Genomic DNA, 19,192 nt, shown 5'->3' on the forward strand with positions numbered 1-19,192 from the left:
TTCTTTGGGTTTTTTTGTTTGTTTGTTTTGTTTGTTTGATTTTTTTTTTTGAAAGATATGATTGTATTATGTGCAACTCAGTTGCTTACATTATAACTACAAACTATTTTTGGGTTCCTGGAAAAAAAAAAAAATACTAATAAATGTGTTTGGCTGCTAAGCATTTAAAGTTCGTGTTTTGTGCACGTTTTGTGTCCCGCGGCAGTGTCGGGGTCCCTCGGGCCGCGTTGGCCTCCGGGCGCGGGGGGGCGCCGGGCCCGCCGTGGGCTCGGGGCGGGGCCTCTGCCCGCCCTTATCCGCAGGTCCCGCGGGTGCCCTGCGCCGCCGCCGCCGCTGCTGCTGCCGCCGCTGCTGCTGCCGCCGCTGCCGCCGCTGCCGCTGCCATGGCGGCCCCCGGAGAGGAGCAGGACGTGATGGCGCGGTACCGCTCCCCGCTGGTGTCGCGGTACGCCAGCGCCGAGATGGCCTACAACTTCAGCGAGAGGAAGAAGTTCGGCACCTGGCGCCGCCTCTGGCTCTACCTCGCTCAGGCTGAGAAGGTAACGGCGGGACGGGCGCTGAGGGCAGAGCGGCCCGGGCCGGGGGCAGCGTGGTGCCGGGGCGTCTCCTCGTCCCGATTCCCTTAAGGGCTCTGACGGATGAGGGCCTGGGAATCGGCCGTACCTTCCCGGAGCTACTCTGGGAAAACCAACCAGAGCAACTTTCCAGGCGCGCCTTTGGCGCGTTCCGGGGAGGAAGGGGGCGCGAGAGGTGGGGGCTCCGGGAGTTCAGGGTTATCCAGCCTTCTGTACACAATCCCTCCTGTCGCCCCTCAGCAAATCATTTCTTCTCGCCTCGTGCCCTCCCCCTTGCTCTTTTGCCTGCACTGTAACATTGGTTCTATAAAAGCTCTGCTAAGCAATCTTTGGTGAGGCGTTGCCTTTGAGCAAACAGCGGTGTCCTTCCCAAGCGCTCAGCGGTTTGCTTTCCAGGAGGTGTGACGGGTGAGGTCCACTGTCCATTCAATCCGACGGCTGTCAGTCCGTGCCAACCGGACCACCCCCTGCATCTGTGGCCAGTTGTTCTTAGATAGCCCTTTTTTTCCGAGATATGTTTACTTTTGGCCGAAGTGAGCAGTACATTTACCCCGCAAGTAGCTGCGATGTTTCTGGTAGGCTGGGTGCCGCAAAACACAAAAGATTGGGTACTGTGTATTATTAATTGAACTATTAGCAAGCAGCAAGTCAGAATATGTCCATATGATTGCAAGCTGTTGTGTTAACAGAGGATATGAAGTTGACTTTTTTAACGTGCACTTGAAGCTAAACCTTTTGACTTTGACTCTGGTCCTAATGAGGGATACATGTACAGCTGTATTACATCTCAATTGAGACACAGTTTTTAAGTTGCACGGACTTGATTCCTTGTGATTCTTACCAGATTTTTGACAGTGAAAAAGCTGTAATGTGTTCCCCCCCCAATAAAAAAAAAAAGGCACAAAACCACCCCACTTTCTGACAGAATGGCTTTAGCTTTCAGACTCAATAGGAGCCTGTTTGTTTTGTAGAGAGTCCAATTTCTGTTTTCAAAGCCCTGGGGTGGTTAGAAGAATCCAAGGTCTAGGTCTGGCTGTTACTATGAGTGCAAGGGCAGAGAAGGACCATGCTGGAGAATGAACACACAGTGCAGAGTGTCATTACCATGTTCCTTCTCCATGCAAGGATAGTATCACTACAGCAGCATTGTCAATAATATGCTGGACCAAATGTGATATTTCAGAAGCTGAAGATGCAATTATACAGCTGTGCTAAATAGGAGTCACCTTCCAAAGTACTGGATGCCTGATTTTGTCACAGTTCAGATGCAAATCTCATCTGGCACAGAAAATGTCAGTACTATGAATCCATGCTTGAGGAGCTTTGCATGTTCAAAGCATGAAAATTTAAACAGTTGTATCGATTCCATCAGATAATCATCACTTTTACTTCTGACCAAGAACAGAATATGTGAGTTGCTCAATAGCAATTTGCTTGAAGGAACCAGTTTGGGGCTTCTAGGTTTCCATTCACAAGCCCTGAATTCTAGGCTACCCCATCTATTGACCCTTGCTCTGCCTCCCATTGCCGCCCCAGAGTTTTGTTCCCAGAAAGTAGAGACAGGTCTTATAACTTCTTGAGCTCTCTTTTCATAGTGGGAAGAGAGAGACTCCTATTTTTATCTGGCTCCTCATTCCAGAGCAGTTTGTAATCTAATGTCAGCTCTGGACTAAAAAGAAGGAAGAGTCAGCTACTTCCAGCACCTGTTAATCTCTGTCAGTGATCAGTTAGTTACATGTTCAAGCAATTTCTTTAGGTTCCTTATAGAAGATGCATAGTATTTGTACGATAAAGAACAGCCACCCAAATACCAGGTAATAAATGAACTATGGCAATTTACTGCCACACATATCCTCACTTCCAAGACATTAATGTGTTGCTTCTTGGGTCATTCTTTTTGAAGATACATAGCTTATCTTTTCAGATACATTAAAAACCAAACAGTAACAAATGAACAGTTGGCAATACTTGGTTTTGTCTTCTGATAAATGAGATCTAGGAAGGTCTAATCATAGGTTTTCTTAAAGTTGCAGGGAGTAGTAAGACAGAAGGCGTGCAACTTAGTGATAAAATTTTAGATAAAGTACAGGGCCAGGTAGATGGCTTCATATTCACTCTACTTAATAGGTGAAATTTTCAAGTGGTCCACTTGGAGTATGTGAGATAAGAATGGAAGAAGTATTTCAGTAGAAACTGAATTTGGCAGAAAGTCTATACAGTGTTTTGCTCCTTTCAGCAGGCAGTAGCAGGAGTTTGAAAGAGCGGGCTTAGCAAAATGTGGGATTAGTAAGAAAAATTTATCTTTTCCCAAATGACAATATTTAAAGTTTGGGTTAAGAGCTGGGTGTCTGAATTTATACCCATCCCAAAACACTAGTTTAATTTTTTGCATAAATTCCTGTGTATTATGATTCTGCTGTTAACGCTTTTTATCTTGAACTCTTGCCTTGATTGTACTTTAAAGTCAAGTACAAATTTCTTGGAGCTCTCCCTTTTCATAGAAGTAGCTTTGACATCCTGCAGCATCAAACTGACTTACAATATGTTTTGCATATGTGAAATATAAATGTTTTCTCTCTTTCTTTAGTAACCCTCCACCTATTTTTTTTCTGTCCAGTTTGAGTTTCATTGTTGTTCTGTCTTATGTTCTTTATACGATGAACAACCCGGTGTTCTCATTCTGTGTGCAGGAGCTGTGCCATGTCATCCGCCTGTTCTGCCCCATCCTTTAGGAAAAGTGATGAACAATCACAGCTGTTAGAGTGGCACATCAAAATATTGGGACAGACTCAGAAGAATGACACCCTAAAACCACAGTCCAGAGAGTTTATCACTGACTTCACTGACCTGTGGTGCTTTGGGGAAAACCTTGTGTTCTTCTTACGTAGTTTTCCTACTTGGTTTTTTTAGGTACACGGGTTTGAAGGATGTTTGATTGTTTTCTTCCCTAGGTGCTGCCAATATCAGCAAAAGCTCATAGGGAAGAGACTCACACGTTGTTTGGGGACAGATGAGAACATCATTTGTCTTGGCACTACCCTACCTTGCACGTGTTCTATGTCAAGTTGTCCCTTTTTGGGGGGTTATTTCTTTCCTCTCTGTATGACTCTGTGGTCAGCTTTTCCCAAAGGATCACAGATGTCTGAGTAAGGCGTGAGATTTTAATCTTGGCACAAGAACGTATTGCCTGCTGAGCTGCCTGTGCTTTTAGGCAGTTGCAGTCTATACTGGTGCACCTCAAAGGCAGCAGTCTGGGGCCAGGTGCTTTTCCCCATTTAGCTGGACACTCATGGGCATGTATATGCTTGCAGCAGCGTAAGTTTGGGTACTAATTATCTGATGAGGTCCTTGAGGACACATCTGCTTCACTTGCTGTCATCTTCAGTTCCAGGTTCCACATCTGCAAACCATTTTTTCAGTCAGTTTGATTCTGAACAGAACCAGTTTTTTAAATACTTTGACTCCTGGAAGCCTCCTGGTTGGTGATTTCTCATCACTGATGCACAGGACAATAGTATTTTAATTTGGAAAAGGCAGTCATGCCAAGTTTATTGTGAGACTTATAATTTTTCAGTATCATGAAAAGACATTTTTCTCATCTTCGTGGATTACACCACTGTATAATCTTACAGTTGGATATCTTTGTTTTTAAGTCACCTTGCTGAAAAGCTCTAGCAGTTAGTTTCGAACGTGAGCTAGGAGCATTCATCTCCTCCTTCCAGATCAAGTAACTCATTTCACAAGGTTTCCTATTCAGTCTGATACGAGCTACTACAGGACTTTTGAAAAGGTACGGACATATAAAACATATACACCTTTCCATATGTTTTAAGCCCCCTGTTTACAGTTGTGTAGGTCTAGTTGTGGTCCAGTGAGTTTTTCCTGACACAAGCTATTTAGTCAAATGTTAGCTGGATTTTTTTTAACCCAAAAGGTAAGCTTCATTAAAAGAAGTTTAAACTATGCTATTTTTATATCACTTTTCCCCATGTGCTTTCATTTTTGTAGTTTTCACAGGAATGTTACATGATTGAGGAAGGCACGAAGCCCAGGAGGAGCATCTGAGAATGAACACTGTCCTATTCCATTGGAAAAGGCTGGAGAGCCCTAGAATGAAAGCATTTGCTGTTACAGCTCGATTGTACCAAATTGTCACACTTTTGGGAGATGTCAGACAGGAGTAAATTATTTAAACAGCTTCTGTCTCAGTTTGTCAGTAAAGAGAAAATGCAATGAAAGTTCTTTTCCCCTTGCAGTCACTTGGGCTTTCAATCACTGATGAGCAGATACGGGAGATGGAAGCAAATCTGGACAACATTGACTTCAAGATGGCAGCAGAGGAGGAGAAGAAGCTGCGTCACGATGTGATGGCCCATGTGCACACCTTTGCCCACTGCTGTCCGAAAGCTGCAGCCATCATCCACCTTGGAGCAACTTCCTGCTACGTAGGGGATAACACGGTAATAGTTTATTTCCAGTTCCCTGCCTGCAGAGCTGGGTAAACAAAGCTACAGTTGTTTATTTTATAGCTCTTTATAAACTTTTCTCTATAAAATATTAAGTGGATTTTTCAGTCATTTTTATTAATTTTACTGTTGAAGTTAATTCAGTTCTTTAACCTAGCTACCCTAGGGAGGCAAGCTCCCCTTGCCTTCTTTCTTGTGATGTGAAGCAAGATCTATCTGGAAACTGTTCCCGAACTTCTGCTTGCATGTTATATACTCAAGGAGATAAGAGGGGAGTTGCATGAAGAAACATGTGAACTGTGTGATTTATCAGTTACACCCCTCTGACAAGAGTTCACTGACTTACACAACAAGGTCCATGAGCTTTCAATTGCTACTTGGAACCCCTGCGTCATTCAGGGGAAAACAAGCTTTTCAGCAGTGAAGAGAATGGATCAGTGTGTTAAGTGAAAAAGGAAGTACTACCATTCTACAGAACCATAAAATATTTGTGAAAAACCTCATCTACAACAGAGTGCAAACTGAAGCCTTATTTCTCAGTATATGTTGCTGTTCCACTGTTCAAGCCATTGCAACTTCACAGCTGCTGTTGTTGCATGAGAAGTTGCTGTGTGATTCTTTTTTCTCCTTTGCAAACCTGTTTAGCTTTTGGGTAATAACACCTTCCTTGTGACACCTGTGTCCAGCTGCACCTCAGTTTCAAAAGAAGGAGTAAAGACAACTGGTGCCTCATCAGCCCACTGACTTTCCTGCTGTCTTTAGCCTACAGTGCCTGTATGTTCCACTTGGGACCATATGATTTAGTCTGTCATTCCATGGGCAGTCCCAAGACCTCAAAATAATTATTCATAGGCACTTGGTGGAATCAGGTCTTCCTCCATTTATGACTTTCCATGGACAGTATAAAAGGAGCAGTGGTGGATCTAGCATTTTTGTCATAGGCAAGTTCAGTGAAGCTCTACTACAAGAAGGAAAGCAAATAGTTTGTTTTAAGAGGAGACTTGAGTCAATGAAGCATAATCTGTGTCCTCTCTGAGAGAAACTGTTATGTCTGGTCCTTTAAACAAGACCCAAAGTTCCTTTCTTTGCTTCTTTCAGGATTTGATTGTGCTCCGTGATGGGTTTAACCTCCTGCTACCCAAGGTAAGAAGGTGGTTCTGCAGTGTCTCAGAATTGGGGACCACTCATGTCCTGTGCATAGCCTGTATTTAACTTGGATTTTCCTAAACCTTTGTGGGAAACTAGGAGGAGCGGTCTGTCTGGAACAGTTCCCTTCCTTTCCTTTCTCAAGTCTTTTCCCAGGGAATTTTTGCTCACGGTGGGATTTATAAGCAGCTCTTTGCTTATCTGTGCCACAGGTGCTACACAGCAATACAACTGTATTGCTTTCAGGATTATCTTAGTCTTATCCTTAGCAATATTCCTAGGAGTCTGTCAGCATTCAAGAAACTACATAATAAAATTTTCTGAGGTCAAATATAGCAGGAGTGTAGTGTAGTGCTGTCTATCTGACCTGAATGAGTTGGCATCCAATTTGCCCTGGACTGTATGTGTGTTAATTACACCCCAAGCAGCTTTATTTCTGACCAATTCCAGGAATAAAGAAAATACCCAAGATGAACGAACCGCAGGATTTGGTTGGGCATGAAGATTAGACTAGCTGGAGCTCAAATCCAGTGACTTGTGTGAGCTCTTGCTTGAGTTTTGTAACAAGCAGAAATTGCATGCATGCCCTGAAAAACTGAAACACACCATATTCTTCAGTTAGAGGGGATTGCACAGTTGCCCCTCAAGGTCCTTCCCTGCACAGTGGCTTCCCTCCCCTTTTTCTCACAATATTGTGCTTAAGCATGCGAACTTCTGCTGTGTTGTTTGGGTTTTTTTCCTCTCTCATTCCATCTCTTTTCTATCCTTCCTGCTTCCACCAGCTCGCAAGGGTGATCAGCCGGCTGGCCGACTTTGCTGAGAAGTATGCTGACATGCCTGCTTTGGGCTTCACTCATTACCAGTAAGTAGCCATCAGCCTTTGCTTTCTTTGTGTTGTCTGTGCTTTGATTAAATTGACCTGCTACTGCTCTTTTGCCATCCTTTTTCCGATCTCTGACCAGTTGGTGGTTCAGAAAAGGCGTATGTGCCTGACTCCAGGCTTGTTCAGGAAATTGGACTGTTGCTTTGACTAGCTGTCAGCAGTTGCTTCAACACAGCTTCAAGTAAAGGATGACTTCCAGGCAAACACAGATGTGCATGTTCTGGGCTGTTTCAAAAAAGCATGACTGGGAATTGCACTAAGCCTGTCTTCCAGTCAGATTTTCTTTGTTTTTCTTGAAGTTATTTTCTGCTGCAGCCTAGAAAGTTTTGTTAATGGCTACTTGTTACTACAGATGCTGAGTCAAAGGATAATAAAGTCAGAAGATCTGTGTGGTTCTCTTCGTGGGGTAGTTTAATCTCCTGCTTCATGAAGACTGTTTTCAGAAGCATAAAACTATACCATGAGCTAAGCCTGGGTCTTCTATCCCAGTGATATGGAACAGCAGAGGCAGGAAAATCAAGCATAGGTCATGTCAGACTCAGTGTCTGGCACTTTAACATGTCTCCCAAAGGAGAGTGAAAGCATCAGGTCTCCCTTCATCATCTTGCTGTATATGCAGTGTTGATTCCATCAGCTCTAGTCCTACAGCCCTCTTCATCTACAGCTTTTTGGAGGAGTGTCTGTGTTAGTTTTATTTGGGCTTTTGGAAAGAGGACAGAGCAGTTTTCAAGAAGTGTATACAGGTGAAATCATGATTGATGTCTCAGCCTTTTCTGTGTCGTTTGTCAGCAGGGTCTTTACTCCATTTACAATCACATCCATGTTTTCCCTAGCCTTCCCTTTTCCTGCTTATGTACTTGCAGAGGCCTGTCTTGTTGCCTTTCACATCCCATACTAAATTCATCCAGGTGGGTTTTTGCTTTCCTTGCCCCATCTCTGCAGTGTTGAATAGTTTCTTTGTAATCCTCCTGGATCACCTTTCCCTGCTTCCAGAGCTTACAAGCTTCCTTTTTATGTCTGAGCTTAATCAGGAGCACATTGTTCATGTGTGTATGGTTTTTTGAAGTAGTATAGAAATTTTTTTTGGAGTTCATGTGGATAATTTGAAATATTTCACTTTCTGGGTTCTGCATAACACCCCTGGTTTTGCCTCAAAGCATCTTCACGGGGGCTGAAGTGTAGCTGAAGCTTGCATTTACTTATTCCAAGGCAGAGGTCTTACAAGAAGTGTTGGCTGACAGCATTGTTGAAGTGTGTTTCCCCAGAGGCTGAGGAACACATTTTTATAAATAAGAAGGAAAAGTTCCTGAGAGGAACCTAATTTAAAATCACAAAGTGAATGCAGATGTGTCTGTGCTGAGAAGTTCATACCAGTGCTGTAAGTCAGCCAGGGTGCCCCCCGTGCCCTGGGTGAGCAGAACTGGGATGGGGGACAGATGTGCCCAGTCTGGCACAGCTCCTGCAGGCCGAGAGGGGGTGCCCGCCTGGCATTTGGACACAGAATTACTGTTTTCTGGTACTGTAATTCCATCTGATTCCTGAAAGGAGCGATTACATCTTCAGTACCATTTACTGATGACATTGGTACATCCTTCTGCCTAAACCAAATCCTGTTAATTTCTGCTCAAATGAGTCAATAGAGATGAATCTGTAGGGAACTCTTAATGGCAGACTCAGCAGTGAAGTGTGGTGCTTGGGCAAATCTTCAGTGAGTCATGTTGTGTTCTTGATTGTTTTCAGACCTGCCCAGCTCACCACTGTGGGGAAGCGCTGCTGCTTGTGGATTCAAGACCTGTGCATGGACCTGCAGAACCTGGAGCGGGCTCGGGATGACCTGCGCTTCCGGGGTGTGAAAGGCACCACTGGCACTCAAGCCAGCTTCTTGCAGCTCTTTGAGGGAGACCACAGTAAAGTAAGTCAGACAGCCCAGGGTGCAGATGTACAGTCTTGGCAATTTTCTGCTCTGGAATGCTGTTTTCTTTGAGGGAACACTGAGATTCTTGCATTAAATTTACAAAGTCACCCTGATCCCTCTGGGGCTCATTGACAAGGCTCTGTGAAAGTAAGTAGCATTTGGGAAGGGATGTTTCACAGAAAGTAGAAGATTTTTTGACAGTAAACTGAGAAAAGTGAAGACCATTTTTGCTCCTGCTGACCTTGCTGAGTTGTATTTTGAGCTCTGTTTTTTTTTTTTGTTTGTTTTTTGTTTGCTTCACCCCAAGGTTGAAGAACTGGACAGATTAGTGACTGAGAAGGCAGGATTTAAGCGGTATGTAACACGCATTCTTAGCAGTGTGTGACTCCTGCTGGTAGTGTTGGCCCAGATTCCCCTGGCTGCCAAGCTGACATCTGTGCTGCTGTGCACTTATTCCCCCTTGCCGTCTTCCATTCCCAGTTGTATTTTCCCGCATGAAACTTCACCTCGTAAATAGGCCAGTTCTTCTTGTCTCCCTGTCAAAGCACAGCTTTCCCTTTTTCTCTGTTTACCTCTCTCCCACCTGCATGCTGCCCCAAGAAATTGACAGCCTGAGTCCAAAGTTGTTCTCATCTGAGAAAATGACAGCCCTCCACTTCAAGAGCCATGTCACTGCTTACTCAAAGTCTTGCAGTACTGTTGTGTCTGGCTGGAACACTCAATTTCTGTGATTGTTTCTAGGGCTTACATGGTCACAGGGCAGACCTACAGTCGCAAGGTGGATATTGGAGTCCTGGCTGTGCTGGCCAGTCTGGGGGCTTCTATACACAAGGTGAGCACCCTAGTTGTATACATTAGGAAGAGGGAGAAGGTGCTTGAAGAGAAGGTGCTTTGGTGCATAATGCTCTGCTCAAGAAATATTGGTGTTCCTTGTTCATCTGTCTTCTTTGAGATCATGAAAATTCACCACTGGCTGCATACCTGATACTCAAATCTCAAAGATCTTAAAACCAGTGACAAATAAAGCAAGTTAACTGAGCGGATTCTAAAATTGGTTAACAACTCCCACACCAGATATTAGTCTAATCTATGCTAAATTGATCCAATTAGAGTAAATGTCTTTCCTAGCAGTGTATGAGTTCTTAAATGTCACCATTTCCTCCTAGTTAATTGCCTTTCTGATAATGGTGTTATTCTCTCTGTCCTTGTGGATTCTTTTCATTGATTAATCTCTGTTCCCTCCTTCCTCCTCTTGGGCTAAAGTGATCTGTGGTATTTTCTTCTGTTTTGTTTTTTTCCCAGTTCAGTGAGCACACATTATCTGTGTTTGCAAATCACTGTGCAATTTTGTTAAGCATTTTCAGTGTTTTCTTCTGATCTGTCTTCCATTCCCTGCAAACATTTGCCCTTGTTGGAGTCCTGTTCCCATCTAATCCAGTGGACATGCTGTTTTCTGTGTTTTCTTGACAAAGATTTTTAGGCCACAAAGTATGATTGCAGTGTCAGTTTTTTTGTCAAATTTTTCAATGCCCCCAGTTTACTTCTTGCACATAGATGGAAAGATTCTCCGAGAGCACCAGCACTAAGATACGTTGGTGGGTCTCAGTTTGGTTCTGTTTTGTTAATTTCTCATGCTTGCTTTCTAGATTTGCACTGACATTCGTCTTTTGGCCAACCTGAAGGAGATAGAGGAGCCTTTTGAGAAAGACCAGATTGGTAAGGGATGAGAGAGTTTTCCTGGACTAGTGTATGTGTCCTTTCATTTATGTTGGTGTGGCCTTTTAAACAAACTTAGAAATGTCACTGACAGAATTTGCTTTAAATTAACTGGAGTTGATGCTGTTAGTATTTTCAATCCTTTTTAAAAGAAAAATAAAGGAGAGGGGAAAGAAAAAGAAAAACCACCTTACCTAAAGGTTTCTGGATATTAAGTAATTAAAACCAGATTTGTGCACTCCCTGTGTTTGTGGGGAGAGCAGGAGTAGCCATGGATGTCCTATTGCCTAGAGAGGCAGACCTGGGTCTGAGGAGTGCTTAATGTTTTCCAGTCCTCATGAGGCTGACTGGAAAGGAGGTTTTCAGCTCAACTCAGCATTTTGATCTTTATAAGCAGACAAATTAGGAACAATGAAACTAGGGTGGACCCTTGCCAGAAGAACACCTCTTAAGTGATTCTGACACTGTTAGAAAGGGAAGAGGAAATGTAGCGTTTTGGCTCTTGGCTGAAAGAACGTTTGGGTCCCTTAAATAGTTGTATAGAATTGAATCAGTGAATTAAGCCTTAGTCCTGTCTGGTACTTGTACCATTCTACATTCTATGTATGATTTTAATACCCATTCACTAGAGCAAAAGGCAGCAGTGTAAGCATCTGACTTTGAAGGACAGTGTTACTGAGCAGATGGAGGCTGGAGCACTGCTAAGATTGCCATGGGTAGCCTAGAGAGATGGTGCTAAATAGTAGTTAAAAAGTACAACTATTTGTCTCTTTTATGTGGTAGTACTTCTGTTTTGCAGAACTGCAAAAGTGTCATCTCACTTTTTCTTTACCCACATGTAGATGTTTCTGATCTGAAGGGAAAAGTAGTGGTGTCATTTTTTTATTACATATTGCCCTTAGAAACCTGTTGTATTTTGAAGCTTTAGTCAAAACTATGATTCCTGACACATTTTTCTTTCCTGAGGGAGGACCTTCATCTCTTCTCCCTGAATGCAGCACTCCTTCTGTTGCCCTGTTTGCATCCCTTTTCCTGCTTTGACAGGCTCAAGTGCTATGCCTTACAAGAGGAACCCAATGCGTTCGGAGCGCTGCTGCAGCCTCGCTCGGCACCTGATGACGCTGGTGATGGATCCCCTCCAAACGGCCGCCGTGCAGTGGTTTGAGCGAACACTGGATGACAGTGCCAACAGGTCTGTTCAGACTGTGCTCTGCAGCAACTGCAGGTGGCCTTGTGCGGAAAGGTCCTCTGGCCTCTATGGAAAATACTGCCTTTAAACTAAATCCACAAAATACCACCTTCACAAAAAGCAGTCTCAGTAGAACCTAGAGACTACAAACTGGTTTCCTCTGTACCACCAGATAAAAACTGTTAGGTTTTGTTTAATGTCAAGATCTTCTGCAAAGTAAACCAGCAGTGAAAGGGAGGGATACAGAAGCCAGGGTAATAAATTGCTTTCACAGTCTTCCTGTTTCAATAGCACAATATTCCAGTAATCACATTTCTCAAATTCTCCTCCTTATTTTGGATGCAGTTTTTTGACCCTGCTTTTTTTTTTTTCCACTTTTTAGAGAACAGTTCAATACCTTAACCCTCCAAATAATCTAAAAAAACATGTTTTAATTTTGAAAAATATTCTTTACAAGAAGTAGTCAGAACCTGGAGCAAGAGCACAATTACTCTACTTTTTTAAAAGTTTCATGAAAATCTGTGCAGGTCTTTAGGATATTGCTCAGCAAATTTTGCTTTGTTTTATAATTCTTCATTACGACTATTTTGAGCTGAGCAGAAGTTATCTACAATTATTATCAAGTAAATTACAGCAATTAAATTCAATCCTTCTGTCTTTTATTTAGTACTAAATCTGCATAAAGATCATACCTACCTTTGAAGCATTTTAGTTTCAAAGTCATATTCTGTTGCAGAATTTGATCTCTTAGAATCTTAGAAATCTCTAGACCTCTAAGGTATGGCACCTGTGAGACAATGAACAGCAGCAGTTTTGGCTTAACTAATGCTAGATTAGCATTAAGATTGCTGACGAGATTGTTATTTTTAAAATGTCTCCACAAACGTAATAACTGCATACAATTTTGTGAAAAAATAGATTTTTTTCCCAGGGGACCCTTACTCCACAGCTCCTAGTCTAATTAAAAAAAGAGCTGCGTGGGCAGCAGAAAACAATGTAAATTTAAGAAATTGCTTACTGGTTGATATGGTGTGTTTATTTCCCAATAGCTACCAAATGTTGAGAGATGTACTGGAATGTTTAAAATTTTATTTTCATCTCATCTACTAGAAAGACTCATCTGTCCACTTCATTAACCAATTATAAAAATCTGTGCTCTTGTTAAAGCTTTAGTGTTTTGGAAGGAGAACAAGACAGAGAAAGTTCAATCAATCTACAATCTAGCAAAGTTGTTTTAAGACCCTGTGATAGAATTGGAGGGCTTAGATGTAGCACAAGATTCAAGAACTAGGATATTTCAAAAGATGACAGTTTAGGATAGGCCAGGCCCTGTTGTCACAGATGGATGATGCTATGTTTGCTGCATTGTGATGCAGAGTATTTTGCCTGATACAGCTCAGGCCCCACTACTCTTGTTCCCCTCCTCTGCTTTTTGTCAGGAGCCTCCTTTGTGACCAGGAACTGGTTTCTTGGAGGAAGCCCTCACCAAATGTATGGATCCCCTTGGAAATTCCCCACTGAGCACAGCCAGGCACAGCAAGAGCATGCAGCATGTCTTACTGCTGGAGGGTAGGATCAGTAGTAGACACTTCAACAAAGAACACACAGGGGAAGATCCTGTAGATTGCTGCCCTGTTTCCTATCTGTGTAAGCATTGAATTATCCTGGAGCTTTCTATGTGTGCCTTCACCCTTTTCCCTCTCTACTGACCAAAAAGGGAAAAAAAAAAAAACACTTCCAGTGTTAGGCCACAGTAATGCCATTTAGAGCATTATTTACAGAAGCTGAAGGATCTGAGGTGGACTGGAATATGGCTTTGTTGCTGACCAGGGTTCTGGGTATGTGTGATTTGTAGGCGCGTGTGTCTGGCTGAGGCTTTCCTCACAGCTGACATCATTCTGAGTACACTGCAGAATGTCTCCGAGGGGCTCGTGGTGTATCCAAAGGTAAAGCGAGAGATAATGGATTTCCTTGGTAATGCTACAACTGTGCCAAAGGGTACAAAAATGCTTCCACTCCAAGAAATACATTTTTATCTGGTAGTTCAAATGGTTTCTGAATTTTGTTCTATTCTTGCTATATTCTCACTGTTGTAGGACATACATTAGGGGCATCTTGTGAGGTCAGTAATAGAGTAAATACAAAACTTGTCACAAATGATATTTTTCCCTGAATTACAGAACAGATCTGTAGAACCTAGCAGTGAAAGATACTGTCTAGACAGATCTCATCCAGTCCTGTAACTTACTACAAGTTAAAAAAAAAAAATATTGGACATCTTTTCCAAACTAATGTCTCATACAAGATGCGGCTTTTAAGTATTATCAACTTCAATATCTGGATTTCCAGAGCTAAGTTCAAAATGACAATGTGTCTTTGCATCATGGGGACAAATTTTTTATCATGGCCTGTTATAGCAGGACAAGGGGTAATGGTTTTAAACTGACAGAGGGACAATTTAGATGATATAGGAAAGAAGTTTTATTACAAAGAGGGTGGTGAAACACTAGAATAGGTTGCCCAGAGAGGTGGTGGATGCCCCATCACTTGAAACATACAGCATCAGATTGGACAGGGCTCTGAGCAACCTGATCTAATCGAAGATGTTGCCGCTCATTGCAGGTGGTTGAACTAGATGCCTTTAAAGCTCCCTTCCAACCCAAACTTTTCTGTGATTCTGTCACCATTGTCCAGTCCCAGAGATTCAAGGGGAGAGGAAAAAAAACTTCACTGCAAAGTTTTCAGTCATCTATAGACTTTCTAAAATGCTGTTTCTTTTTTCATGTTTTTTTGCTTGTTTGTTTGTTTTTGTTTGTGTGTTTTTGGTTTTTGTGTGTGTGTGTGTGTGTGTGTTTTAGGTGATTGAGAGAAGGATCCGGCAGGAGCTGCCATTCATGGCCACAGAGAATATAATCATGGCAATGGTGAAGGCTGGGGGCAATCGTCAGGTACAAATGAAGTGTCCAAAATACCTTTGTTTACAGCCTGTTGTTTGTCTCCTGAGAACCAAATGTATCTGAGCTCTTGTCCTGTCTCACCTTTCTCTGCTCTTCACCTGCTCCCACAGAGTTATTACACTGGTGCTGCAAAGCCAGGCTCTGCTCTCTGAGGAGAGAGCACTTGCAGAGATCCCTATTTTCTGTGAGGAGCACTCTGTGTTTAGGCTGGCTGTGCTGGAGAAGAGGGAGACCTATTTTTATGTTTGATACTAGTAGGCGTTTTCCTTTTTTAAGTGTTTGAGGGAACTTGGAGCACAGGCCAGACTTCTTTAAATGGAACATGTTGGCAATTGGCTACCTTATAAATTAAAAGAGGATGAGTCAGTACTGTTAACAAAAAAAGCAAGACCATTCTGAATCACTCATTCATGTGTCATTCTTCCCTAACTCAGTACAGTATATTAACCACTTTGTTTATAGTCCTTCATTCAGCTTCCTGTGTTCAAGCAAACTGTAATTAAATATTTTCCTTAGTAAATAAACCCAGACACAATTGGATTATATTTCCTTATCATTTAATTTCACAGTTTAGGTCAAAATTGATAATTGAATTTCCATCTTAATGAAAAACCTTATTTTCACTTACCTTTAAGATAATAATTTTTCCTTCTATGATTATTTCCACATCAAGGACAGAAGTGAAACTTGCAAGAATAATGAAAGGTTTTGAATGAAACTTTGAGCAGAATATATGTGACTTCAATTTTCTGAAACAGTTGTGGCAAATCACCCATTATATTAGTCAGGAAACATCCTTTTTTCCTCTTTTTTCCCTCCTGTGTTTCTGATGTCAGTGGGTCAGTGAGTAAGCTTCCTGACTAAATGCATTAAGGGTCACATCATGTGAATCACATTCTGTGATTCATTTGTGTCTCTTGTCTCTGTTTAATTGCATACCCATAGGGCTTAGTACCTTCGTAGAAGGTGTTCATATTCACATTCGTATGTTCTATTTTCATGTGCTGGGAACTTTGGAACAGCACATTTTCTACCTCGTAGCACCGAAACTCACTTCCTTTCCCCACTACTAAACAGATCCTTCCCGTAAATATCCAGAAGATAGATGTGTTCACCTGAGGTAGGTCAGTGGTGAAAGAAAATGACATTTGGATAGAGGAAGCAGGATAATTTTTGTCTTAATTGTAGATCAAGGATAATACATTTAAGGAGAAGATTCCTGCATAGCTGTAAATGCAGTCACATGGCTGTATTTTAGGACCACCATGGCAGTTTTGCAGGTGGTACCTTACTAGAGTTGGGTTCCTTTGTTCTTACCAGTTGATTCCAAAGGAACGGGTTTTTTCCTCAGTCTCTGCTTATGTAGGTCATAGTTTGCAAAGTCTCACTGCTTGTTAAGTTGGACAGATTCTTTTCCCTTTCCAAAATCTGTAGAGGTTTTACATTATTGGAGAAAAAAAAAAAAAAAGAAAACCCTAGAATGACTCCTAAGAATATTTAGGAATTACAATGATTCCATTGTCATTAGTTTATCTTATAGTTCAACAGGGAATGTATGTGACATTCGGACTGTTTTAGCCTCAAAGGGCAGATGTGAAAGGATGAAGAAAATCTTGTTTTAATGTAGTGGCACGTGAAACACTGCAGTCCAAGCTGCATCTTCTCTTTGCACTGTGCAGGGCAATACACTTCGATATTTTTCCCTCCCACACAAGTTGGTGAGATGAACATGTGCTGTCAATAGCAATGGAATGACTTTTTTCTTTTTTCCATCTTGTCCCTGTACCTACAGGATTGCCACGAGAAAATTCGTGTTCTCTCTCAGCAAGCAGCAGCTGTTGTGAAACAGGAAGGGGGTGATAATGACTTCATTGCCCGTGTCCGTGCTGATCCTTACTTCAGCCCTATCCATAAACAACTTGAAAGTCTGTTGGATCCCTCCTCCTTCACTGGACGTGCTCCTCAACAGGTAAAGTAGTGGAAAGAGACTGTGGGTTGTAATGCAATGTGCAGTTTAATCCTGCATCCTTTTGTATATAATATGTACACTCTGCTGTAGAGTGTACGTATTCTATAATTCTAGCCATACTACTAAGGAAGACACATTTTTCTCCTTTGATTTCCTTGGCTTTCTTGTCTTTCTTCCCTGTGGCTTCACACTTTTGACCCTGGACATACCAGACTGTTGGATGTCTTTGTGAAAGAGAGACAAGTGAGGTCCATATGGGGAGACCAGTGAGACAAGCAGGTCCATCTGGGGAGGAGGAGACAAGTCCTTTTCCTAATTTTATTTTTCTTATCTTGAACAGGTGGCAAAGTTCCTGAAGGAGGAGGTTCGACCGACGCTGGTTCCATACCAAAGCAAGATGGGTGGGAAAGTTGAACTGGCACTTTAGGTATAGTCTGCAAATGTGTGTGGGTACAGGAAGATAATAAAAGCCTTATTGACCCAGGTCTATTTACTGTGTCATGTTATTTTGGTTTTCTACGGTACATTTAGACCTCAGAGCATACGGCCACATTGAGTCCAGATGGGCTTTTCATTCTTTGTTTGCTGTTGGGTGGAGGTCTTTGACTACTGATGGAGGTCAAGCCTCCATCTATAGTGTGCGGAGTTACTGAGAAACGCTCAATTACGACAAGAACGTGATCACAGCACCTTCATTGGCCCCTCACAGAGCACTGCCAGCTGTTAAAGAGCAATGCCTGGTGCTGACTGACATTCATGTAGGACTGACTTGTTGAAGAGCAGAGGTAAGGGGAACTGAGCCCACTCCCATTTTCATCTTTCTTTCCATGCCCTGAAACTTTCTCCACAGGTGTCTCAAAAGTTGGCAAGTTTGTCCTGGCTTTCAAAGTACTGTGACTTCCAAATATTAGAAATAATGAAAGAGGGAAGCCATGGAACTTCATGGCTCATCAAACTGGTGCTCCTTCAGTGCTCCTTTCCTAGTTTAGTACTGTAGCTGTGGCTCTGTAAAATCATATTTACAGGTGTTGGTAAGAAACCAGTCATTCTGGCTGTGATTGTGGTCCTTGGCTGTAGGTGCTTGATAATGGGTGGCTGTTGGACTCTGGCATGTGAAAGTTGTTCTCTACTACAAGTTTTGTCTGATAAGGAAAGAAAAAAGATACTGGAATTCATTGAATGCCAGAGAAATTCAAGAACTTCAGTTTTATTTCTGACATGAATGATCTGTTTTGTAATGTCTGTGCTTTACTGGACATTTAAGAGTGGATCAAATTCTTTTCCCTTTGACTTAATCTGGAATAATTCCCTTACCTCTTCTTCCAGTGTCACTACATCACAGAGCATTTCTTCTGCTTCATTGCAGTGAAAAAGTTCTCTCTCTGACCTCTTATTGATTCAGACCCTCAGAAATGACATAAGGATTACTTGATTTCTGAAGTGTGGTTGCTAAAGAGAATTTAAAAAAAAAACAGAACTAACTGAAAGAGGCTACCTGCTGTCCTTCAGGTCATCATTGTTGAAAGAGGATTTTAAAACACTGTATGTTTTAATAAGTCTTTATTAAGTAGGTAAGAGCAGTGGGAAGCTTCAGGCTGTGATCTTCTTCCATCGAGATTGCTCTGGCTTTACCTTGCCCCTAGATTATGGCATTCAAAATGTCTCAAACATTTGGGAGTTTGATGGTGTTTGAAACATTTTGCTTGCTTGTGCTATTAACATTTAATTAGCCATCTGTTTGAAAAGGATAACTCTAATTGAACCCTCGTCATTTGCAGGCTATTACTCAAACCGATAGCCAAGAAAGAAAACAGACAGATGCGTAAAGTCCTCCTTTTTTTGGTCCTCTTTCCTCCTAAAAAAAACCCAACCAACCCTCTGTGGAGAGGAGGAACAGTATCTTTTCTCATCACTGGAAATAAATATTTGTCAGGTAGAGGCTGCCAGCTGTGAGCTATTGGACTTGTTTTCCTGGAAATTCTAAAATGAGTAACAGTGGTGCAGAGGAAAATTCATCCTCCTAGAAAATTGGCATGATAAACAAATCTTTTAGGAGACTTTCACTCCTTGGTTTGGGACCTGACTTTCTACTTTCCTGCAGAGTTAGCAGTGGCAACAGCCAGAGATGTAATTCTCCCCTCTGCTTGGTTTTTGGGAGGAGGTCACCAAGCAGTGCTTCAGGAGCAGCTCTCAGCCGTTCAGCTCTTGATTCTCCCCCTGTACTCAGCACTGGTGAGGCCACACCTTGGGTCCTGTGTCCAATTCTGGGCCCCTCAGTTCAGAAAGGACATTGAGGCGCTGGAGCAAGTCCAGAGAGGGGCAGCGAAGCTGGTGAAGAATCTGGAGCACAGATCTGATGAGGAGCAGCTGAGGGAG

General features: G+C 42.4%; 1 protein-coding gene across 1 annotated transcript; it reads left to right on the top strand.

Moving 5' to 3' along the window:
* The first annotated feature begins 320 nt into the window (after nucleotides 1-320).
* On the top strand, nucleotides 321-17,305 carry ADSL (adenylosuccinate lyase). Its single transcript, XM_068191366.1, has 13 exons — nucleotides 321-539; nucleotides 4,832-5,035; nucleotides 6,140-6,184; nucleotides 6,970-7,049; nucleotides 8,811-8,982; nucleotides 9,293-9,339; nucleotides 9,727-9,817; nucleotides 10,632-10,701; nucleotides 11,746-11,893; nucleotides 13,746-13,836; nucleotides 14,749-14,838; nucleotides 16,640-16,816; nucleotides 17,157-17,305. Exons 1-13 carry the CDS (start codon nucleotides 384-386, stop codon nucleotides 17,241-17,243), a joined length of 1,458 nt encoding a protein of 485 aa, XP_068047467.1. The 5' UTR covers nucleotides 321-383; the 3' UTR covers nucleotides 17,244-17,305.
* The last annotated feature ends 1,887 nt before the right edge of the window (nucleotides 17,306-19,192 follow it).

Source organism: Anomalospiza imberbis, chromosome 5 (assembly GCF_031753505.1).
Source record: "Anomalospiza imberbis isolate Cuckoo-Finch-1a 21T00152 chromosome 5, ASM3175350v1, whole genome shotgun sequence".
Taxonomy (NCBI): domain Eukaryota; kingdom Metazoa; phylum Chordata; class Aves; order Passeriformes; family Viduidae; genus Anomalospiza; species Anomalospiza imberbis.